This window comes from Bos taurus, chromosome 5 (genome assembly GCF_002263795.3).
Source record: "Bos taurus isolate L1 Dominette 01449 registration number 42190680 breed Hereford chromosome 5, ARS-UCD2.0, whole genome shotgun sequence".
Taxonomy (NCBI): Eukaryota; Metazoa; Chordata; class Mammalia; order Artiodactyla; family Bovidae; genus Bos; species Bos taurus.
In genome coordinates, this window is record NC_037332.1 from 48,687,214 (window position 1) to 48,713,061 (window position 25,848).

The window sequence follows — 25,848 nt, forward strand, 5'->3', positions numbered from 1 at the left end:
TGTTTGCAGAGTGAAGAATGACAGGGGCGGAATATGGGAGAAGTGGGACAGTGAGAAAAGTGGAGGAATAGGAGCCTTCACTTAACACCGGGGTACCAATGGAACTTATCATTATTATTATCGTCTGGGTTCAGTCAAGCCTTAATAAGTCAATTCACCGCATTTCCCTCCGTTCATGCCTCATCTGGCCAGAGGCAGCGCAAGTGACGTCCCAGGGGTCCCTTGGAGCGCCCTTTTCCGCGTCTGCTCCCAAGCGGCGCACGGCGGGTGGACTAGGTCTCCGGGATTCCGCGCCTCCCCACCCCCGCGCGTCCCCCCAGCGCCCCCCAGTGGCGACCGACTGGGCACCGTCACTCATTGCTCGCACCGCACTGGCGCCTGCCCTTCCTGCTCTAACTCTCCCGCTATATTTAACCCTCTGACCGTTGTGTCTCCTTCGGCGGGCTGGCATCTCCTGCTTTGCCAGTCTTGCGCCTCCGCTCCCTCCTCTCCCACCTGCTCCCCGTTCCCTTGTCCCGCTCTCTCCAGTTCTTCTCCCTCCTCCTACTACTCCTCCAGCACACCCAGGCTCACTCGTACCAGAGCCAAGAGGCTACACGCCCAGCCGTCTACGCGGGGAACTGCTCCGGCTGGGAGACAACTTAAGGGCGGCAGGTTGGGTAGGTGCGGGAGGAGTTTCAGCTGCGAGAACCACGATCCAGGAGGTCCGGAGTAGCATGGCCCGGAAAAGCGCCTTCCCTGCCGGCGCGCTCTGGCTCTGGAGCATCCTCCCGTGCCTGCTGGTGTTGCGAGCGGAGGTCGGGCAGCAGCCGGAGGAAAGCCTGTACCTGTGGATCGACGCTCACCAGGCGAGAGTGCTCATAGGTAAGATTTCGCGGGAGCTTCTACTTCTTCCCAAATGCCTGGGTCTTCACGCCCTGCAGCTCTTCTATTAAAGGAGAGATACATGCATTTAGAATGTTTTTTAAACTTAATTTCCAAGGAAGATTGTCCCCTTTTTAGTTAGTTGCGTGTTTGCTAAGCCCCTTCAGTCGTGTCGGACTCTTTGCGATCCTATGGACTATCGCTTTTCCATCTAAAAGCGTTTAAGCTTTTCTCTCCGTAAATCTAAGCTGTTCTAATGTTCTGATCATGCTGTTGTTGGTTTCTACAATCCAGCGTTTTTCAGTGGACCGAGCATGTGTTGGCACCAGTTTACTCCACAGTTCACTCCGTTTCACTGAAAGCATGTCTTTGCCATCATTCTTATCATCCACAGGAAGATTAATTGGTACTTGAAGGCAGGTGCTTTGTGAAAAGAAATGACCCATTACTAATTCTTCGGTGTTCTTTTGGCACGCAAGTTCTGATTTGGATTCTTCTAAGTTCAGCTAGTTTGATAGCTTTATTTCTTTGTGTGTGTTTTTTAAACCAGGACTTGAAGAAGATATCTTGATTGTTTCAGAGGGGAAAATGGCCCCCTTTACACATGATTTCAGAAGAGCACAGCAGAGAATGCCAGCTATTCCTGTCAATATCCATTCTATGAATTTCACCTGGCAAGCTGCAGGGCAGGTGAGTCCTGTTAACCAGAAAGGCTGGAGAAAATCACCCTATAATATTTCCAGCACCTGATGGCAGATAGAAATAAGGCGATATAACATGTAGTCGGCTATATTTTTCTTTTTTACAATTTTCAAGAGTGATTTCTCATCTGATCTCCAAAGCAAATAAAGAGTTAACTCCCATTTATTTAAATATGTCACATAAATTGAAGATTCCCAAAAGAAAGAGCTAGGCAAAGTGCCTAAGATCACTATTTTGATAAGTCTCAGTGTCTTCAGACTGCTGGAAATATAATGACCTCAAATAGCAGCATGACTTTTTTCTGTGCTCATTGACTTTAAAATTTAACATAATACTTAAAAGTCTCTTTTCCCCATAGTATCGATATATACCAACCAACCACCTGTGACATTGTTTACACTTTAAAACAGTTTTTAAAGTCTGTAAGTACTTTTGATATTGTGCCTTTGAAAAAATGACATATTGAGTGTTATTCACTAATGATAACACTATGTATTTCTAGTACAAGTTCACAGACTCAAAGTGTCATACAAGAATGTTTGTAAAATATTGGAAGCTATTGGTTTTTTAATACCTTCACATGAAAAAGAAAGCTACACTGTATTTTTATGAAGAAGCATTCCTTTTATTTCTTAGCATATTAGCATCTTTTTTTATGTTTCAGTATTAAATGACCTGTATTTTGGAAAAGAAAGGGAAGATAAAATGTAAGCTTAGTTTCTTTTGTTCAATTGGAGAATTTACTCTAGAGGACAAATGGTAAGTTAATAAATTCTTCTGCTCATTAGTGGGTAAAATGTGTCTACTTATGAAAATCATTGTAATTAAAATCACATTTTAGGTCTTTTTATTCTAAAGCTGCTTAAATGGCTATTTTCATAAAGAATGTGATCCAGAAAACACTTTATAAAAAGTAGTTACTTTGAATTGAGACACCACTTTGGTTCTCTCTAATTACCTGCTGTAGTATAGGCATGATTATTTAAGCTGCCTTTTCCACAGGTCTGTTCTCTCATTTTTCCTTTCAACTCTAGATCCTTCAACACTTACATTGTCATACAGGAATAGATGTTTTGGGTCCAGAGTTCCTAACAGGAGGGTCATCTATTCTCATACCCCCATTTTGCAGATAAGCTCACTGAAGCTCCTACTGCTCTCTGAGGAGGGTATTCCTTCCTTCCCCCACTACAGTTTCCTCTTCATAGATACTTTATGGACAGCTAATCTTGAATTATTGTGAAACCCAGTGATAAATCAATGAATGGCCTTTTATTGTCACCTTTTATTTTTCACCTGAATCTATTGTGTTTGACCACTTGTCAGCTGGGATCAATATTGATTCTGTGATTTTAAAAAGGAACATTTTCTTTATTTATCCTTCTATAGATTTGTAAGAACCATTAGGGACTTCCCTTGTGTGTCAGTGGTAAGAAACCTACCTGTCAACGTGGGATACAAGGGTTTGATCCCTGGGCTGGGAAGACCCCCTGGAGGAGAAAATGGTAACCCATTCAAGTATCCTTGCCTAGGAAATCCCATGAACAGAGGAGCCTGGCAGGCTACAGTCTATGGGGGTCAAAAAAAGAGTCGGACACAACTTAGTGACCAAACAACAGCAAAGAACCGTTAGTTTGACTTGCACCCCTCCCTAGCTGACAGTGTTCAGTAACTTCAGGCAAAGTAGAAAATATTAGTAGCTCTGGCTAGTTGATTTGATTGGTTTATCAATCTATTTATTTTTCCTATGAGTTTGTCTTCCGAAGAATGGAACTTGAAGCAAAGGCTTAAATTCCATGCTCTCTCCCCTTTGCAAACGTTGGCATATTGTTGAGTACAAAATGGATTGCATATCCAAGAATCTGAGGAATATTTCTTGTAGAGGATTAGAGAGGGTGGTGGAACTGGCATGTAGATGAAGCTTCGAGAGTCTTTTTCTCTCTGGTTTAGTTGTTGATTCCTCTTGTGGATTATGCTGGCCAATGTTAGCACCTCAGTTCAGTTTGCTCTAGATTGGTTACCACAGGTAACTGTGTGAAATCTGTTATGTTTCCTTTTTGGAGGAGTGGGGGATACTGAGAAAGGGGAAAGGATCTACATGATGCCAAACAGCAAGATGTTTTAAAATATTATTTAGATGTGACTAATGCCAATAAAGTTCTGTGATTCCAGCACCATAATTTTTGAAATGCATGGAAATTTTGAATATGGAAAAAATATGACTTCAATACCAAAAAATACTCTAAGACTTTAGAAAGGCAACTTTGGCTAAATCCAAACCACATCAAAGCATCTACATGGAAAAATGAAGAGTTCCTTCCATTATCTAATTATTTCATTCAAAATGTCAAACATTTAGGGATTTCAGCACAAGCAAGACACATGGCTTATTAATGAAAATTTAATCTTAAATATTAAATGTTTCAGTAACCATGGAAAATTAAAAATTTTAGGATTGAAGATCCAGTAGGTGTTATCTACTTCCAATAAAGTATTTGTTCACTAACCCATGCTATTCTTGGGGCCATTTAAAATGACTTTCATGTTTGACTCCAAACAAATGCAAATAAAAATTACAGTGAGATTCGTATTCTCACACTACGTTGGTCAAGTTTTTAAAAGTATTTTTAGTTTGTGGAGGATTATCCTTACTGATTTGTTTCTGATGCATGTTAGCTTTTCTGTAGGGCAATTTGACTCTGATGGCAAAAGAATTGACATGGATCATTTGACTAGGATATTTTACTCCCAGAGATTCATCTTGAGAAAATAATCATGGATACGAATAAAGTTTTTGGTGCCAGCCTGTTTGTGGTCATGCTATTAATAAAAGGAAAAAAATGGGCAACCTAGAAGTCTCTGATAATGGCAAGAAGCATTAATAAAAATATCTAGATATCTACTCAATGCCATGGAAAGATGTTCATGACAAATTATGCAATAGCCTATAATAGTATATTCTGTTTAGTTTCATTACAGAATATATGGACAGTTATAGGAAAACATGTCTGATAAATGTCTAATCCTCCAAGGTGTTAACATTAGTTATATCTACCTTTTGGTTTTGGTTTTCTATGTTTTGGTTTATCTATGTTTTGGTTTTTCCACAGTGAATGTGTTTTGATTTGTAATTTTAAAAATTATTTTACATTAAACGTATGTAAAAAGTTATACTTCAGAATCTAAAACTGGATGATGTACTGTATTATAAATAGTTTACTTATATTTTTATCCAGTTTCATTTTTGCACTGCAGATCACTCAACAAAATGGTAAAATGGCTGATCTTAACCTATGGATCCCAAAGAATTTGCTTATGTATAGTCCTCACTGACTATTTTTTTGTGAAATCTTCAAAAGTCTGCTTTGCTAAACTTTCCTGCCTGAAATCAGATTCCTTGACCTCTTCCTCTCTCTTAAAAATTCTGTCTCTACTTGATTGCCCATTTAAAATATTCATTCATTTTCTGACATGCACCTTCTCAAGGCTTTTAGATTAGAGAATTTCTACTAAAGAGGCTTAAGCTTAAAAGATTGGGATAATTAAAGGGAAAATAGTCTTTATTACTGTATATAACTTTTAATAGTTGATATTTTTCAATAAGGCATTCTTTATTCTAATTTTTCCCTAAATTTGAGACAAGTAGAGGCCAAGAGCAACTATTTTGGTTTTCTACACTACACATTAATTAAACATTTTATTTGGAAAATAACCCTTTCTAAACCAAAAGGCTTTCAAATAAAACTTTAATGAGAAGTTTTGTTAGACAAATCTGAATTCTAATACTGAGACACCACTCTTGATTTCCATATGAATAAATTTGGTGTCAGGCCAAATATTTTATTTCTAGAAATCATATAAATAGATCTTTGTTTATAAAGATTATATAGACTTGATCTTAATCACTTTACTATATTCTATCACTTGCAGAAGGATGCTAAGGTACTGTGACTCTGGTCCCTAGTTAATAGGGCATCCCTTTTTCTGCTGGCTTCTGGTAGCAGTGATGATGAATTTATGCTGAGCCATCTATGCTAGTTTTCCTATCTTCTTACGACCAAATGCCTGTACTTTGTGATGTTTGGCAAGGGTTGGAATGAAATTGGTGTCTATGGAAGAGAAATCTTCTGGATGAAGATAATGGGCCAATATTAACTTTAAGTCCATCACCTGAATTATTAAGCAAGCTCTGATGATCTGTACCAACAGGTCCAGATCTTAGAGTAAGCTTTATGTCATGTATCGTTGTTGTTTAGTTGCTGAGTCGTGTCCGACTCTTAAAAACCCAAGGGCTATCCATGGGATTTCCCAGGCAAGAACACAGGAGTTGGTTGCCATTTCCTTCTCCAGGGGATCTTCCCAACCCAGGAATTGAACCGGAGGTTCCTGCCGCTTCTCCTACATTGCAAGCAGGCTCTTTACCACTGAGTCACCAGGAAAGCCTGGTATAGTAGTCATGTATAGTGGTCATAATTCTTGCAACCTCTAGAAGTCACTAATATATATATATATTCATTTTTCTCAGTTTTAGGATGTTTAAAAACAAAAGTTTAGAACATTGCTGTGGATACAGGAAAGGAAGAACATTTTACCTGCTGCCCTGGGGAAATGGGTGGACATGTGTATGGTGTGGAAAATTTACTTTATTGGGTTAAACTGCAGGAACATGCTTCTTTGTTCAATGTGTGGTCATTGAAAATAGAAAATAGTAGATATGCTGAAGATACAGTGTATAAAGTGAAATATCTTCCAAAATGTAAGGTTAAATATAAATGTGTTCATAACTTTTATTAGCTCTCTACAATTAAAAAAACTTCTTGAATTACTGAAAACTGCCAGAATAGCAATAATACAAAGCCAACTATAAGGAAAGACTGAGACTTTTGCCTAGATTGTTGTGTCTTTGTAAATGATTCCAGTTAGCACCCAAATTTAGCCTTTTTTGGTTGTTTTTAAGTGAAGCATTGTTGTTTTATTATAGAATGTTGTGTTATTTTATATGTACAACAAGGTGGTTCAGTTATACATATATATATTATTTTTTAGATGGTTCAGTTATACATGTATATATATTTTTTGAAGATTCTTTTCTATTATAGATTACAAACTATTGAATATAGTTCCCTGTGCTATACAGTAGGTCCTTGTTTTTTATTTTATATGTAATAGTGTGTAATGTAATGCACGTGCATGCATAATGTGTATCTTTGGGATCTCATGGACTATAGCCCACCAGGCTCCTCTGTCCATGGGATTTTCCAGGCAAGAATACTGGAGCGGGTTGCCATTTCCTTCTCCAGGAGATTTTCCTGACATAGAGATCAAACCTGTGTCTCCTTCATTGGCAAGCAGATTCTTTACCTCTGTGCCACCTGGAAAGCCTGTATATGTGTATTTGTATCCAAACTCAGATTTAAAATGAAGAAAGTACCATTGAGGGGAAAAAAAAGTCAGAAACAGACCATTTTGCTGACAACTGACTCACATTTTTGCTAGGTTTTTTTTTTTAATAGGATCACTCTACTGACAGGTATCTATAAAAGCAACTGGATCATCCCCTAGAGAGCTTGTTCTGCAATATGGTGGTTGATATGATGTAACACTGGGCCCCTTAATTTGGTTGCAATTCCAAGTCTCAAATTTCCCCTTGGACTGGTTGTGTTAAGAAGACCTGTATTAAAATGGTATTTTCTTTCCTTTCTCCCCTTGACCAAAATCAACGAAAAACAATAGAGAGTGAATTTTCATTTAAATACTTCCTCTCGCTCTTCAAAGCAACTGCCAAATGCCCTTAAACACCTCCTCCCAACTCTGAAGTTATGGTAGTGCTTATTGTCATTAGTTAAATCCTTCAATGTGTACTGTCCACATTTTTTTCCTGATGGAGTTATGATTGTGTTGGTGGTTACAACCCAAGTAGTTTATCCCTTTGCACCCTTGGAGTTTGCAGTGGTTTTATGTCACCAAATGAAGGAAATGCCTCGATTTTTGATCCCTGTTTCATGGTTTCCAAGTGAGAATGTGGAAACGTTTACATACTGTGGGCATGATTTCTTCTTTTAAAAAAGAAGGTACTCATATCAAAAGCACAACTTTAAACCTTTAGTGTTTAGATTCTGCTGCATTGTGGTATTTTGCATTGTGGTGTTGTGGACGTGCCACCAGGGATCAAAGAGTAATTCTGCAGAGGGCCCATTTCATTAAGCAAGCAGGCATGTGCCAGCCATCTGTTGTATCCACTGATAGAAAACAGCAGTAAGTTTCTCAAACTTTTGCCAGGGAAAAAAAAGAGACTTTATAGCTTAGAGGAGATGAGTTGCAAGGTACCTTGTAAGCCTCGTCTGGTTCTAGAGTGATTTATATGGCATAAATGTAAACCCTGCTGGGTCTTCCTCACACAGTGGTGTCAACATACATAAACAAACCTTTTGCTGTTATCCTCTATGTTTATTCCTGACTTTTAAATGTTTGCACCAATAGAAATCTTTTAACTTGTTGTGGTGAGGTGGAAAGAAATGATGTTCGATAAAGCATTTTTTTTTTTTTAATCAAGACTTTATTGAATATATGTTACACAGCATTCTTTAACATTTAGGTCTCAGCATAGTTGTTTTGGATTAAACTCATTTAACTTAAATGTCCCTGATGAGTAGGATGAGTGTTGTAAGGAAAGAATTTGAGGATTGAAGAGCGTACAGGAAGGGAGACACCTTCCATAGCCCGAGAGTGGACTTTCGTCTAACACTCTGAAATGAATTGTCTCCAAGGAAACACTTGCTGTCAAAGCAAGAGACTACTGGGAAGGGGTGCCTGGGTGGAGAGCAGTAGGGTAAGGGAACCCAGGAGGACTGCTCTGCCATATGGCTCACTGTCTTGGGTTTTATGGTGATGGGATTAGTTTCTGGGTTTTCTCTAGCCAGTCATTCTGACTGAGAGTTCTTTCTCATGCCCCATGCATTGCTCAGCCAAGAGGGATTCCAGCGAGGAGGGTTCTGGGAAGTTGGTAGGACATGTGGCGTCTCCTTTTGACCTTTCCCAAATTCTTCCGGTTGGTGGTGGCTTGTTAGTTCCATGTTCCTTACCAGACCTCCTGTTATAAGATGACTCATGCAGATAGTTACTATGGTGCCTAACCGGGGTGGATAAGTTTCTGTCAGTGTTTCCCCTAACAAGAATGTAGTGAAAATGCTCTTCATCTTTCAGCCACATCTCTGGAAGAAGTATTATCAGATCAGGGCTTCTTTTGCTGCAGTTTTTTAGCCAGCTTTCTCCATTTGCCAGCCTGGGATGAACTTGGTTACATTCCCTTGAACACTTCGTGGATGAGGAGTTGTTCTCCCATGCAGTGTTTCTCTCTGCCACTGGCACTCAGTCAGTGAACAGATACGGACACTCAGTCAGTCACTGGAGCATACAAAGAGGAGTAAACATGGTCCCTGCCCTCAGGGAGCCCATAGTCTAGGAAACAAATATCCATCACACCCAGGCAAATGAGGTTAGAAAGTCTAGGGCTGGCTGAGAGCACAAAGAAGGCCACCCCTTTCCCTGTCTGGAGGAGGAAGGGAGCCAGGAGCTGAGCAGGTGACTTCCGAATTAATTCCTGCAGGATAAGTAAGCTTTCACCAGACCAGCAAGAGAAGAAAGTGCTTTTCAAGTGAAGAGCTCAGGCTGTTCAAGGGCGTGGAGGTCTTAAAGGGGAAGGCATCTTTTAGGTGATCACAGTGGACCTTGTATCTTATCTGAGAGGTTATGGAAATTCAGTAAAGGAGATGTCAAGGTCAAACAATGGACAAGGGTTTTGGGGGAGAAGAAGGTACAAACAATTTAAGGAGGTTTCTCTCTTTTCTACCATGAACAGAATGGACTCAAACATTTTGCAGCTTTGTCCCAGGGACATATTAAGTAAATCTGGTTTCTCTGTTAAGTAGACAGTGGCTTTTCTTTTTTAAAATTTATTTGAGTACAGTTGATTTACAGTGTTGTATTAATTTCTGCTGTACAGCAAAGTGACTCAGATATACATATACACAGATATACACACATTCTTTTTCATTTTCATTTATGGTTTATCACAGATATGAAATATAGTTCCCTGTGCTATATAGTAGGGCCTCGTTGTTTATCGTTTCTATACATAATAGTTTGCATTTGCGAATCCCAAACTCCTAAAACATCCCTTCCCCAAACCCTCTCCCCCTTGGCAACCACAAGCCTGTGGTTTCATGTTTGCAACCTCTGTGTCTGCATGTTTCATAGATAAATTAATTTATGTCATATTTTAGATTATGTGACAATGGCTTTTCTACAACTATAATTTAGCTCTTGTTTTTCTTACTAAACTTTTGAAAGTTTGTGATGATTAGTCTCAGCTCCAGGTTAAATTTTTTTAGGTGATTAGAGCATAGAACTATTAAAGAAAACCACTTTATATAAAAAAAAATCACTTTATGTGAGTGCATAGGAAAACAATTTGCTGATGGAATCTAGAGCTTTGCACTTACTGTAGAAGGATGCTTAAGTAAAGAAAATAATGTTCAAAGAGGAATTGACTTAGCATTCTCAACTCTTATATTACATTTCTAATTATTAAGAAAAACTTTCCAAGTATCAAGAAAAAGTATGATAAAGATAATAGGAATTATACTTGGCAGGTGATCTTGCAGTTGAAATGATAAGAAGTTGAACAGTGTAAATGGATGAATTCAAACTATGCCTGCTTCTTCAAGTATTTGATTTTCTTTCAAAACCTATGAGTTAAAACTCTAGGATCAAGGAACAAATGTCTCTGCCTCTGAGAGATACATTTTATCTTCTTTTTAGATTTTATGGATGAATCTGATGAAAGACACTTGGAAAATATCAGGCATTTTTGAAACCTATTCACCTGAACAAATCTCCCAGGCAGCAGTGTGTTGTGGGCCTGGGACAAAGCGACATATTTAGGGAGTGAATTCTTAGCTGACAGTGAGATAAAGGACATGAACCCAGTCCCTGCTTAGCTGCTCTTGGCCAGAACTCAGATCATGCCTTGGGTACAAAACATAATCAAGAACCCAGTCCCATATGGCTGGTTCATGTTGATGTATGGCAGAAACCAACACAATATTGTAAAGCAGTTATCCTTCAATTAAAAGTAAATGTTTCTTAAAAAAAAAAAAACTAAAAAGACAATCAGAATAAAACAACAAAGACAAAAAAACCAAAAGAACCCAATCCCTGCCCTTGAGAAAACTAGAAGCCAACAAGAGAGGCAGCTATATGGAGACAGATCATTTTAAGAATTCCTGGTAAGTAGTGTTGTAGAAGCCGGAAAAGGCAATGGCACCCCACTCCAGTACTCCTGCCTGGAAAATCCCATGGATGGAGGAGCCTGGAAGGCTGCAGTCCATGGGGTCACTAAGGGTCGGACATGACCGAGCAACTTCACTTTCACTTTTCACTTTCATGCATTGGAGAAGGAAATGGCAACCCACTCCAGTGTTCTTGCCTGGAGAATCCCAGGGACGGGGGAGCCTGGTGGGCTGCCATCTATGGGGTCGCACAGAGTCGGACACGACTGAAGCGACTTAGCAGCAGCAGCAGCAGTGTTGTAGAAGTACTGAAGCATTCCCAGGTTAGAATGAGAGCACACAGGAGAAAGATCTCTGGCCCTGAGTCTGAACTGGACAAGCACAAATGTGGAAGAGGGGATGATTTTCAGGGAAAGGAGACAACGTAAAGCAAGGCATAGAGACCAGGCATACATTATCTGGGGAACTAGTACTTTGGTGTGGCTGGAGTGTATGTGCAAGGTAGGCAGTGGAGAGGAAGGCAGGGGCTAGGTCTCCACAACTTCATCCTTCATGTCAAGGCACCTGAAACTTACTCTCTAGGTAATGTTGAGTCAATCCATGAAAAAGTATGAAACAGAGTACAATAGAATCTGCCTGCAATGCAGGAGACACCGGTTAGATTCCTGGGTTGGGAAGATCCCCTGGAGAAGGAAATGGCAACCCACTCCTGTATTCTTGCCTGGAGAATCCCATGTACAGAGGAGCCTGGCAGGCTTCAGTCCATGGGGTCGCAAGGGTCAGCCACGACTTAGTGACTAACCCACTGGAGTATGACAGAGGCAGAGTTAGAATTTAGATCATCCTGTCAGCAGAATGGGGGATGCCTCTGAGCCGGGTGTTTCTATATAGCGTTATAGAAAACCCAAACAAACTTTTTGGCCAAACCACTGTTCATTTTTAATTATTTGACTCTCCCCATCAATGTTCATGACAGCAAGGACTTTGACCTATTTGCCATACAATTCTAGGTCCTGGAACAGCTCCTAACACACAATGCTGCTGCTGCTAAGTCACGTCAGTCGTGTCCAACTCTGTGCAACCCCACAGATGGCAGCCCGCCAGGCTCCTGTTCTTGGGATTCTCCAGGCAACAATACTGGAGTGGGTTGCCGTTTCCTTCTCCAGTGAATGAAAGTGAAAAGTGAAAGTGAAGTCGCTCAGTCGTGTCTGACTCTTTATGACCCCATGGACTGTGGCCTACCACGCTCCTCCATCCATGGGATTTTTCAGGCAAGAGTGCTGGAGTGGGTTGCCATTGCCTTCTCCGGACACACAATAGGGAATCAATAATGAACTGTTGAATGACTGAATACATTATTGTTCCCATTTGAGAGAGAAAACAACTGAGAAGAGCAAAGGAGGAACAAGTGAAGGGTGACAGAACTGGGATTTAAACCTAGACAGGTGGGATCTAGAGTCCTTGCACTCCAGTGTGTAATTGCTCAGTCATATCCGACTCTCTCCAGCCCCATGGACTGTAGCCCACCAGGCTCCTCTCTGTCCATGGGATTCTCCAGGCAAGAATACTGGAGTAGGTTGCCATTTCCTTCTCTAGGGGATCTTCCCAACCCAGGGATCAAACCCATGTCTCTTCCATCTACTGCACTGGCAGATGAGTTCTTTACCCCTGAGCCACTTGGGAAGTCCTGTCCTTACTCTGATTCATGCTAAATAGGTATATGAACACAGAGCGAGCTCTGGGAACACAGAGGAGGAAGCAGCTAGCTTTGGCTGAGGAAGTAGGGGAAGGCTTCCCTAGAGAAGATCTAATAATCAAAGTGGGGCTTGAAGAATGTGCATGAGGGGTTAAATCCTCTGAGATGGGAGCAAGGCACAGGAAGGAAGATACCACAGGCAGAGGCAAAAAAAAGTTGTGAAAATGCATTGTGGGCAAGGCTAATGGTACCTGAGACTGAGGCTAGATGAGTGGAAGGGAGAATATTGGGGGTTCTGGAAGAGAGGAGATGAAGAAATGATGCTGGACACTTGGTAAGGGTCAGATGGAGAAACACTAGAACCTGCAGAAAGGTCACTTGACCAGTTCTTATATCTATACAAAAAGCTGTTGGGTTACCTCTAAACTCCTTCCAAATTCTGAACTATTAGTATTCTATACCTTAATATTAAAATATCTTTAATCATTTAATATTAATGGTAATATCTTTATATAAACTGAAATGTCTCTATATTTTTTAAATCAAAGCAGAAAAATTCTTCCTCCAGAATTATCTCATTGTCAATGTTAAAAAGATTCACCTCAGAATCTTTTCTTTTTTATCCTATGTTAATAGTAACAGACAATACTTAATAAGTCATACTCGGGACGGGGTGCTTTTCTGAGCACTTTACAGATACTATCTCATCAGATCCTCATAACAATCCTAGGGTAGGTACTATTTTTATGTCCACTACGTAGATGAGGAAACCAGGGCATAAGAAAGTCAAATTCCTTGCCCAAGACTACACAACTAAGAACACTTATATACACATTTATATACTTAAGAGATATTTGATAATTTTTGGAATATCTCCTCATGCCAAAAAATAGCCATTCAAACAATACTTATCAATGTTTACATGGCCTAGGTTCTGAGAATACAAATTTTGATTGATCTACCTGCCTTCTAGGAATTCATCAGCTGGTGGTAAAGACTGGCATCAGAAAGGCCATTATGTCTTGGGGCAATCCAAGTGCTGAGTGCTAAAGAACTTCCACACATAGAGCGTTTTAGAAGAAAATGAGTTTATTAAGGATGAAGAGCAGAGATAAAGGGGTATTATGAGCACAGTGGGTGACCTCCTCATAGGCAGGGAGAGTCAACAGTTTTCGTGGATTAATAGCCAATTTTTATAGCCTCAAGACAAAGAAAATCCCTGCCGGAAGGTTAGTGTTAGGTGATTGGTTAGAGTGCCCTAAGGTGTTTACTGGAGTGGGCATCTTTGCCTAATTTGGAGTCGGGAAGCTTATTAGTGATGACCACTGTCTTTTGGCCACGGTTACAAAGGGGCTCAAATGTCTTTGGTTCTGGGCTCCACTTCTGTGGCATTGGTACAAGACCTCTCACCTGTTGCCTGGGGGCAGGACTCAACATTCTGGGACTGCCCTGGGGGTCCAGTGGCTAAGACTCCAGGCTCCCAAGGCAGGGGGCTTGAGTTTGAGCCCTGGTCAGGGAACTAGATCCCCATGTGCCACAACTAACAGTTTTCATCCCACAACTAAAAGATCCCACATGCTGTAGCTAAGACCTGGTGCAGCCAAATAAATAAATATTTTTAAAAAAAATTAAAAAAAAGCAATCGTAATCATTGTGGTAAGTTCTTGGGCTACCACGTTAAGTTGGACGAGGTTTTTCACTGCTTGAGGGAATCTGACCAAAGCGTCAAGTTCAACCTGACTAAGCTGAAATCCAGCCCATATTTCACTTGTCAAGTCTTACAGCCTGACACAGAGCTGCCCCTGCCCAGAGGGGACACTTCTACCTAATTTGCACAGAGCTTTCCTATGGGCTAGCTGTTGCCCCTATTAAATGCCCTAAGGAAAGTGCTAGGGGAATATAAAACCAGAGGATCTTGCCATTGATCAGGTAAATTTGCAGTTGCTTATCTTCTGGGGTAAACAGCACAGCGGCGGTACCGTCTAAACTGGGTCACAAACTGTTCAGTGGGCCGACAGTGACCAAAGCAGATGGGGCTAGGATGGGCATTCTAGGTGTACTGAATGACCTGTGGGAAGGCACACAGGATTGAGAATCAGCGGAGCGGCTGGAGAAAGACAATTTGTCCAGAATTGTTAGGGTTTCTAGAACAGAATATCTCAAAAAGTAAGTGTGAGAAGATTATGATGACTACTGTATGCCACTGTTGGCTTGTCTTATAAAAGTGGCAAGCCATTGAAAGTTTAAAAGTAGATGATGATGTATCTGTATGGAGGATAATTTTGGTGGCAGATGAAGGGTAGATGAGGTAGCTGACTGAGGACAGGAGCAAATTAGGAAGTTATTTAAGATGCCACAAGAGGTGGCAAGGATGTGAACCAAAGCAGGTAATTGGGAGAAGGAGGGAGGAAATAGAAAGATACCACTGATGGGTCTCTTTCAGTATAATTGGCAGAACTTATTGAAAGTAGGTATCCTGGAAATGGGGGAATAGAGGGTGACTTACATGGTTAGGAAGATAGGTCTTAACTGGTAAACTAATTACAGAACAGTTTGAGGCACAACGATAGTAGGGTTCATTTGGAAATTGCTGAAGATGAAATTTCTGCTGAACATCTCATATGGCAAAGTCTGAGATTTGAAAACTAGAGTCTGCATTTGAAAACTAGAGTCTAAAGCTAAAACATGAGGTATAGAATAGAAATACTGATTTTGGACACTTTGGATCCTTCTTGTCTTCCTCTCTTCGTTCCTTCTTTTGATCTCAACTCAATAAATACTTATTGAGGGACTACCTAATGACAAAGCATGTGTTGAATGCTAAAAAAATGAAATGTAAATTGTATATGATGCTTGCTTTCAGTTCAATTCAGTTCAGTCACTCAGTCGTGTCCGACTCTTTGCAACCCCATGAATTGCAGCATGCCAGGCCTCCCTGTCCATCACCAAGTCCTGGAGTTCACCCAAACTCATGTCCATTGAGTCGGTGATGCCATCCAGCCATCTCATCCTCTATCGTCCCCTTCTCCTCCTGCCCCCAATCCTTCCCAGCATCAGAGTCTTTTCCAATGAGTCAACTCTTCGCATGAGGTGGCCTAAGTATTGGAGTTTAAGCATTACCATCAGTCCTTCCAAAGAACACCCAGGACTGATCTCCTTTAGGATGGACCGGTTGGATCTCCTTGCAGTCCAAGGGGCGCTCAAGAGTCTCTTCCAACACCACAGCTTGCTTTCAAGGAGACTACAATTTATTACAGAAGCAGATAGGAACCAAAATAGCAATAATACAGTAACAACCACGTTTTAAATGCAGAATGAACAAGATGCTATGAAAGTACAGAAGAGGGCGCATTACCTCTGCTGGGGGAGGAGTGAATTATCAGCATAGGGGCCCTGTGTTCTTCAAGACCTAGCCTATGACCTGTGAGACTAAGATATGTGCATTTGGAATGGCTTCTCTGCTTGACTTCATGACTTATGTCCTTAAGATAATTTGGCCTAATGTAGTCTGCCTTCCACTTGCCATATATATTAAATATATATATATATTTTTGGAAATGAATATTACAAATGTCACTATATTACTAGGGGATAGAGTCAGCTCTCCCAAAGGAAACTATCTGTGGGAGCTGAACATTGGCCTGAATAAACTGCCAATGTAGGACTTGTTAGGATGCCTCGTTTCCAAGGGCTGTTTCAGTACTGGTCATGGATGCACCACTGGGAGAATTCACAAGTCAAGTAGGACATCTAATTAAGGCAATAACCAGGTGGATCTCCAACAGACGTATAAAAGTATTCTATTATTTATTTTGCATTTGAGTACTTAGTGAAGCCATTTGATTCCTATCATTTGTAAGTTCAATCAATATTCTTATTTCCAGTTGGATCTGATTAGGATATTTCAGATTGTATTATATTGCACTTATACCAGTAGCCAGCAGATGGCAATGTAAAGGTTACTTCTTTGTGGAGTTTTCCACTCCAGCATTTTTAAAGGCTGTAGGGGTGCTCTCTCTCTCACAGAGACCTGTTTGTGGGTACTGTGATCTTTATGTAACTCATTTCATTAGACCATTCATATATTCAGTGTTAGAAAACAACTTTCCCAAATTCAGTGTCCCTGTAAACATTAAAACTCATCAGATGTTTGAGAACTCATCCTAAATAACTAAAAATGTGAATGATTGCATGATACACTGATTACCCATTTCTTCCTTTTAAACAACTGCTCAGTTTCAGACAGGAGTCAAGCTTAAGGTTATCTCTCCATGTTCATCCAGTTTTTTTTCTTTGGTTTCTATGTAAAGGTCACGGACTAGCAGAGTTGAAAGCGATCTCAGAGCTCATCTACCCCATGAATCCCAACCTTTCTTTGAAGCATCCATGATCATGATCACACAGCCTCTAGCTGAACATGCTCAGTGGCAGTGAACTTATTATGGCAGAATTTATTTAGTGATTTTGATCGTGGTAATCATAGAAAGTTGCTCTTCCTAATGGTCCAAAACATGTCTTCCTGTTGTAACTTTAATATTCCAAGACTCCACCAGTCTGTGCACTCACATTTGGTGAGTGCTACTTTGCATTTGTACCCTTAAATTTACTGACTTGTCCCCTCCATTGCTGATGTAGGGCCTCTGGTTCATTTACTCCTACTTCTTCTCTAGCAAAGACCAACTATTTCTGTGAGTTCTTAGAAAGGCTATACCCATTCCATCCTGGAGGGGACTGTCTTGACCTCTGCTGCTGCAGTGAGGCGCTGAGAGAAGCCGCCTCCTCAGGTCCAGGTTCAGCCTCTCCTTGCTTCCTAAGCTATACAAACTCAAGAGGCCAAGCTGGGCTATATTTTTCACAAGCCTTACAGCCTCAAAGCAGCTTGGTGTTCTGTGCAAAAATAAGTCTGCCCCTGTCCAAAGTTTAGCACTGAAGTCTGTCATTTGATACCTAATGCAGTACAGCTAAGACCCTGACCCCAACTGAAGACATCAATATTGAGTTCCTGCAACCCATGTCATTTAGAGTCTTATTTTACAAGGCAAATAACAAATCATCTAAGTCAAGACCTATTTCAAATGCCAAATAGAACTTGACTCCAGACTAGCTGTCTTTGGTTCTCAAAGTTTGATTATTAAACTAATCTGATTTCTTGGATACCCACAGGCTTGAGTTTGGAGAATTATCATTGCATGTCCTATGGTGTCTAGAGTTTGAGGAAACATTTACTTGTTAATGGAAGGAGAGTGTATAAATTAGTACAGCTCTCGAGCTAGTGATAAAGAACCTGCCTGCCAATGCAGGAGACATAAGAGATGTGGGTTCAGTCCTTGGGTCAGGAAGATCCTCTGGAGAAGGAAATGGCAACCCACTCCAGTATTCTTGCCTGGAAAATCCCATGGACAGAGGAGCCTGGCAGGCTACAGACTGTAGAGTCACAAAGAGTCGGACACAACTGAAGCAACTTAGCACAACATGCTCCTAAATTGAGGTAAGACATTGCTCTATCATCCCATTAATAGCAATGATGCCTTTCTTTATTGCACTTAATAGTTTAAAACACATTTTCATTTATATGATCTCATTAGGTTCATTCAGTCCTTCCAATAACTGTGAAAAAAGTCATGCATTAATGTAACTGCACATAACTAAATATGAGAGATAACTGTAATTTACAGGGAGTAACCTTTAGTCAAAAGTAAAATAATTCAAGCCTAATCTTGAATAGCTATGCATTTTTCTATAATGCACAGATTTGTGTGTTTGTGATTTTGTGGAAAGGCTTTAGGATCTGTGCAGTAGAATACTGTTTAAATTATAAGGAAATATTTTCCATGGAAAATATAAGTGGGTTATCATTCCATTCCATAGTAAGCATAGAAATAATTACCTTTCATCTGTTTTCCTTTTTAAAATATTAATTTATTTGGCCATGCTGGGCCTTAGCTGTGGCATGCATGATCTTTAGTGGCAGATGTGGGATCTAGTTTCGTCACCAAGAATCGAGCCTCAGCCTCCTGCATCGGGAGCATGGAGTCTCAACCAATGGACAACCAGGGAATTCCCCCAGATCTGTTTTCTTTTGGTAGTCCAGATATTTTTTGCTTTCAATTCCTCAAGAAATTCTGCCTACCCAAGATGTTTCCAGAATGGTGTTTACATGATTCTGGAAAGTTGTTTCATAATATAAACACTTCAGTTTAAGAAAGGTAATTGAATCTGCCCTTTTGAGTGGAGCATAGAGCCAGGACGAGGGCGAGACTGGCAAGGCTTCCAGGGTGCTTGTTGAACCTGGAAGTGAGCGCCTCTGTAAATCCGTGATCCGGGTGTCTTGCTTACCTCTCCCTAGTCCAGGTCCTCAACATACTGAAGAATATGATGTATACTGGTTTATTTTATGTGTCAGCTGACCAGGCCACAGAGCACCCAGACATTTGATCAAATATTATTCTTGCTTTATCGGTGAAGTTGTTTTGGATGAGATTGACATTCGAATTGGTAGACTAAGGGCCAATGTGGGTGGGCCTCACCCAATCAGTTGAAGATCTGAATAGAACAAGAAGGTTGACCCTCTTAGGAGCGAGAAGGGAGAACTCCGCCTACCTGCTGCCTTCATTCAGAAAGAATGGCTCTTCTTGGGCCTTGAGCCTGCCTTCTTTCAGACTGGAATGTATACCACTGATGCTCCTCATTCTCAGGCCTTTGGATTCTGATTGGAATAGCACCACGATCTCTCCTCAGTCTCCAGCTTGCTAACTATCAGCCTCCATGATTATATGAACCAATTCGTTATAGCCAGTCAATCTATTTATCCCTTGGTTTCTTTTCTCTGGAGAAATCTAACACATCTAGTTTTCCATGTCAGCTGCCTAACAGTGGGAGAAGTTACCATCAAAATGAGACAAATGAAAACCTCGGCCAAATCCTGATAGACTTAAACTCTTGGGGCCTTCATTTCTTCAAGTACTAAAAGAAAAGAATGAATTTACTTTGTACCGTGGCAGCAAAATGCAGTTGCATAATGTGTACAAAGTACTTGACACGTAGTAGACACTGAAAAAGTAAGGCCTTTTCTTCCCTTTGTATTAATGAGCTGTTAGTGCTAAATGGGAGCCATGAAGCCAAAGGAAGGTAGTCAGCCAGATCCCAGGCAGTGAGCGTGCTGGCAGGGTGCCCAGATTCCACCCCAAGCCATGGCAGCTCACTCTCTGAACTCAAGAGTGTCACACTGAGCCGGCCTCCGGAGACCTGGCTTCCGGCCTGGTCCCCACACCATTTATCTGGTTCCTCAGACAAGTATTTCATTTTCTTTCTCATCTGTAAAATAAGAGTTCCTTTCAGTTCTAAAATGTCTGTGATTTATTATTCATCATTACCATTTCTGCATTGTTCTTAGCTTTATGTCTGAATTCAAATCACAGGAAGAAAAAAACAGTTTGGACTGTTCAGTTAATTGTAACAACAACAAAAATAAATTTTAAGCAGAATTAACTTTTCAAAATCCTGTTTGCCTTCAGAATGCGGATCAAATCTCCTAAAATCTATTTTAGACAACTTTTCTCTGGTTTTCTTATTAGCTTGATTTTAGCCTATTCAGTTTGACTAATAAACTGAGAGCTAAACTCAGAGGCAGGTAAGACAGGGCAGCTATAGTATTACTATTGATTATCCTTTAAGAGCTTCTCCAAATCATAACATTTATTCCTGGCTTGGCTGTTTACAAAGAATAGAGAATCAACTCAGATCTTGTCTCACTGTTACAAATTGAGATTTTTTTTTTTCTTTGCAAACTGTCTTTATAGTAATTATAACTTGCAAAACCCAATACTCAGGAACATAAACTAGGCTTCATTAGAGTTTGTAGTACTTAATTTCCTGGGTGTAACTATTTCTTTTTATGAATGCTTATAGTTTTCTTTTAACTTCATTATGTTTTTCCATCATAAACTAGTACACTCTACATTTTTTTGGAAAATACAGAAAAAGAGAAAGAAGAATAGGGAAGTCATGTATGGTTAACTTATGTTAAGAAATGTTAATATTTTGGTGTTTTTTATAGAACATACTTATGGCTACTAAGTGGGGAAGGAATGGGATGAATAGGGAGATTGGGACTGACATATATACACTGCTGCTGCTGCTGCTAATTCGTTTCAGTCTTGTCCGACTCTGTGTGACCCCATAGACAGCAGCCCACCAGGCTTCCCTGTCCCTGGGATTCTCTAGGCAAGAACACTGGAGTGGGTTGCCATTTCCTTCTCCAGTGAATGAAAGTGAAAAGTGAAAGTGAAGTCGCCCAGTCATATCCGACTCTTAGCGACCCCATAGACGGCAGCCCACCAGGCTCCCCCATCCCTGGGATTCTCCTATGTATAAAATCGATAACTAATGAGAACCTACTGTATAGCACAGAGAACTCTACTCAATGCTCTCTGGTGACCTAAATGGGAAGTAAATCCAAAAAGGAGGAATATATGTATACGTACAGCTGATTCAGTTTGCTGTACAGCAGAAACTAACACACCGTTGTAAAGCAACTATACTCCAATAAAAACTAATAAAAAATATTTTGGTTTTTTTTCATCTAGTTCTTTGCACTGAAGTAACAATTTATGTCCTTATTTGTTTGTTGTTGGGCTTCCCTGGTGGCTCAGCTGGTAAAGAATCCACCCACAATGTGGGAGACCTGGGTTCGATCCCTGGGTTGGGAAGATCCCCTGGAGAAGGGAAAGGCTACCCACTCTAGTATTCTGGTCTGGAGAATTCCACGGACTGCATAGTCCATGGGGTCACAAAGAGTCGGACAGGACTAAGCGACTTTCACTTGTTTGTTGTTTGCTTAAGGACAAGTGGGAGCAGTTTCACATGTTATTATGTTTGTTCTCTGGTTTATTTAAATATTCTCCTGTTTTGATTATGTCTCTAGATAGTTTTTCACTATATAAATTACTCTGTGAAGGGCATCTTGATGCATAAAAGTTTTTCCATATTAGGATTAATAGTATGAATAAAACTGTCCCTTAGGACTGAATTCCACAAGTGGAATTCTGTGTCAGAGCAACTGGAATATCCTTGGACAGGCTCTTGGCACATACACTGTGGCTGTGGATGGAAGACAGCACTTGTCATAGCTACACATTTCAAACACAATTAGGCAAGGGTGTCCTTTTCAGTGTCCTTTTGTGGCGTATTTCTAAACCTCCAAATGAAGTTTTCTAAATGGTACTGATGGAGGTTGATTTTAGCCTGCATTTTGCTAAGTTCTAACCAATTCACCTCAGCGGGAATTTCCTACTGTAGGGGGCAGTGGGGGAGCAGTAAGCAACTCTCCTTTCCACACAGGGATGTGAAGCCCTCCAAGGTCAACACCGCCTCATAGGGGTGGTTATTAACTGTGGAAATAGCTCTTCAGATAGATATTAATTAAAATTATACTTCTAATCTAAAAATAATGCCAAAGAATGCTCAAACTACCACACAATTGCACTCATCTCATACGCTAGTAAAGTAATGCTCAAAATTCTCCAAGCCAGGCTTCAGCAATACGTGAACCATGAACTTCCAGATGTTCAAACTGGATTTAGAAAAGGCAGAGGAACCAGAGATCAAATTGCCAACATCTGCTGGATCATCAAAAAGGCAAGAAAGTTCCAGAAAAACATCTATTTCTGCTTTATTGACTATGCCAAAGCCTTTGATTGTGTGGATCACAATAAACTGGAAAATTCTGAAAGAGATGGGAATACCAGACCGCCTGACCTGCCTCTTGAGAAACCTATATGCAGGTCAGGAAGCAACAGTTAGAACTGGATATAGAACAACAGACTGGTTCCAAATAGGAAAAGGAGTACGTCAAGGCTGTATATTGTCACCCTGCTTAACTTCTATGCAGAATACATCATGAGAAATGCTGGGCTGGAAGAAGCACAAGATGGAATCAAGATTGCCGGGAGAAATATCAATCACCTCAGATATGCAGGTGACACCACCCTTATGGCAGAAAGTGAAGAGGAACTAAAAAGCCTCTTGATGAAAGTGAAAGAGGAGAGTGAAAAAGTTGGCTTAAAGCTCTATATTCAGAAAGCAAAGATCATGGCATCTGGTCCCATCACTTCATGGGAAATAGATGGGGAAACAGTGGAAACAGTGTCAGACTTTATGACACTGAAATTAAAAGACATGAAAATTAAAAGACGCCTACTCCTTGGAAGGAAAGTTATGACCAATGGAGATAGCATATTAAAAAGCAGAGATACTACTTTGCCAACAAAGGTCCGTCTGATCAAGGCTCTGGTTTTTCCAGTGGTCATGTATGGATGTGAGAGTTGGACTGTGAAGAAGGCTGAGCACCAAAGAATTGATGCTTTTGGACTGTGGTGTTGGAGAAGACTCTTGAGAGTCCCTTGGACTGCAAGGAGATCCAACCAGTCCATCCTAAAGGAGATCAGTCCTGGGTGTTCATTGGAAGGACTGATGCTGAGGCTGAAACTTCAATACTTTGGCCACCTCATGCGAAGAGTTGACTCAATGGAAAAGACCCAGATGCTGGGAGGGATTGGGGGCAGGAGGAGAAGGGTATGACAGAGGATGAGATGGCTGGATGGCATCACCAACTTGACACACATGAGTTTGGGTGAACTCTGGGAGTTAGTGATGGACAGGGTGGCCTGGCGTGCTGCGATTCATGGGGTCGCAAAGAGTCGGACACAACTGAGTGACTGAAGTGAACTGAATCTAAAAACACAAAACTAGTAGGTAATTTCTAAAGAATAAACCAGGTAATTCCTTTAACATAGCAACAAAGCACATTTTCTATGAATTTTCAGTGACTATGAATAAATATTTATGAGTTTCTCTGCCTGTTTCATATAGATATTTAGAAATATTTATCCAAAAATATTTTGAAATAGTGATTGGAATATTTATTTTTGCATGTATACTCATTACATTTTTTTCTAAACAGATATTAAGTAATTTTTTCTCCCAACACTCTGTGGTAAAGTTTTGTCACTTTTGATTGGGACAAGGTAGAGGGGAATTAGCAAGTAGATCAACTTCAAAGCTTAGAGAGTTACTATCATTAGTAGCTAGAAGATAGCACTTTCTACAAGGAAGAATGTCATAGTTTGCTGCTGCTACTGCTGCTGCTGCCACTAAGTCACTTCAGTCGTGTCCGACTCTGTGTGACCCCATAGATGGCAGCCCACCAGACTCCCCTGTCCCTGGGATTCTCCAGACAAGAACACTGGAGTGGGTTGCCATTTCCTTCTCTAGTGCATGAAAGTGAAAAGTGAAAGTGAAGTCACTCAGTCGTGTCCGACCCTCAGGGACCCCATGGACTGCAGCCTACCAGGCTCCTCCATCCATGGGATTTTCCAGGCAGGAGTACTGGAGTGGGGTGCCATTGCCTTCTCCGCATAGTTTGCTATATTTATCAAAATAAGGGAACCCTGGTTTGATTCCTGGGTTGAAATATCCACTGGAGAAGGAATAGGCTACCCACTCCCATATTCTTGGGCTTCCCTTATGGCTCAGCTGGTAAAGAATCTACCTGTAATGTGGGAGACCTGGGTTCGATCCCTGGGTTGGGAAGATCCCCTGGAAAAGAGAAAGGTTACCCAGTCCATTATTCAGGCCTGGAGAATTCCATGGACTATATCCATGGGGTTGCAAAGAGTTGGACACAACTGGGCGATTTTCACTTCACTTCACTATGGGTGTTTGGTAACAGAGAAGACAAAGTAAATTTGCTTATCAGAGCTGAACATCCAAGTGGGTAGAAGGGGAAAGAGTGGAAGGGGGAGTATTTAAGAGAAAGTGCTCGGGCAGCTAAAGAACTGGTTTCACTTGATTCAGCAGTCTTGATATCTGAGTAAATACTCTGCATGTTAGCCTTTAAAGCGTGTTAACTTCTGCTGAATGTGCTCTCTGTGGAATACAATGTTCAGGGGGGAACTAAAACCTGGTAGGTAGATTCAAATAATGATTTATAAACTGCTGGCCTCTCTGTTGTGAGCATCTTCTGCAGCCACTTCGAAGGCAGGAGCTCTTCCCATGCTTCTCTGAGATCTCCTATGTGAACACATGATGAACAGAAGAGAAATGGGCATAAGCGTTCTCAGCCACCCCATTGGCTCCCTCGTTCTAAGTCATCTATTTACTTGCTTATCAAAATGTGTCTCTGCACTTTGAAGAACCCAGACATTGATAAAGACAAAAATGTGCGAACAAGGATGTCTGTGTGTCAAATATCCATGTCTCCATACACTCTGCAAGGATGACTCTAATGAATCATGAGTCTCCAATCACTAAGAGCACAGAGCTGATATGCCATGGCTTTAACATTGAGAACTATTTTTTAAAAACATATATATATATATATATATATATATCAAATTTTTAAACTTTATATTATATATTGGAGCATAGCCGATTAACAATGTTGTGATAGTTTCAGGTGGACAGCAAAGGGAATCAGCCATACATATACATGTATCCATTCTCCCCAAACTCCCCTCCCATCCAGGCTGCCTATAACACTGAGCAACATTCCCTGTGCTACACAGTAGGACCTTGTTGGTTTATATTTTAAATATAGCAGTGTGTGCATGTTGATCACAATCTCCGTAACTATCCCTTCCCCACCACCCCCCATCCTTCCCCTGGTAACTGTAAGTTCAAGAACTAACTCTTCACTGAGCCCAGTTCTCCATCTAGTTATCTATGCAGGATGAACTACAAGAACACATGGTGAACAGAAGAGAAATGGCCAAGTGTTCAGACTCTAGGTTCAACCCTGGAAGAATTTGTCAAGAACTGCCTCCACCTAGAATGATAAACTCTTAAAAGAGAAGGAATCTTAAAGATTCCTCAGACACCTTATTTTTCTGATGAGAAAATTCAAGACCAGAGATGATGACTGACTTTCTGAGGATCACAGAGAAAGCTAGCCACAGAGCTGGCCAAAGAGCACACATCTGCTGACAGCCAGAGCAGAGCTTTCCACTTTGTTTCACTCTGAATCTTTCAGCTGTGAAAAGGTGTAGTAGCATCACCACATCACAATTCAATGGTCCCGTAAAATGTGGAAGGAAAGAATTGCCTACAATTTTTCTGCCGGGATGGAGTCAAGAAAATCTGTTGATCTGTTCTTTTTTTTTTTTGTCATTCTCATCAATTTTATTTATTTATTTTTTTTTGCTTTTTATTGATTAATTTTTAATTAAAATTATTGGAATATAGTTGATTTACAATATTGTGTTAGTTTCTGCTGTACATCACAGTGAATCAGTTATACATATA

The 25,848-nt window shown here is 40.6% G+C and overlaps 1 protein-coding gene across 2 annotated transcripts in view; it reads left to right on the forward strand.

The window, feature by feature from the left end:
* Positions 1 to 398: 398 nt before the first annotated feature.
* Positions 399 to 25,848, forward strand: part of WIF1 (WNT inhibitory factor 1) — a 92,273-nt gene continuing 66,823 nt past the window's right edge. The window contains exons 1-2 of one of the 2 annotated variants that reach the window (NM_001075996.1): positions 399 to 864; positions 1,415 to 1,554. In NM_001075996.1, coding sequence (NP_001069464.1) covers positions 717 to 864; positions 1,415 to 1,554 — 288 coding nt within the window. In that variant the 5' untranslated portion in view covers positions 399 to 716. The remainder of the gene's footprint in view (positions 865 to 1,414; positions 1,555 to 25,848) is intronic. The other variant, XM_005206638.5, reaches the window with a different exon arrangement.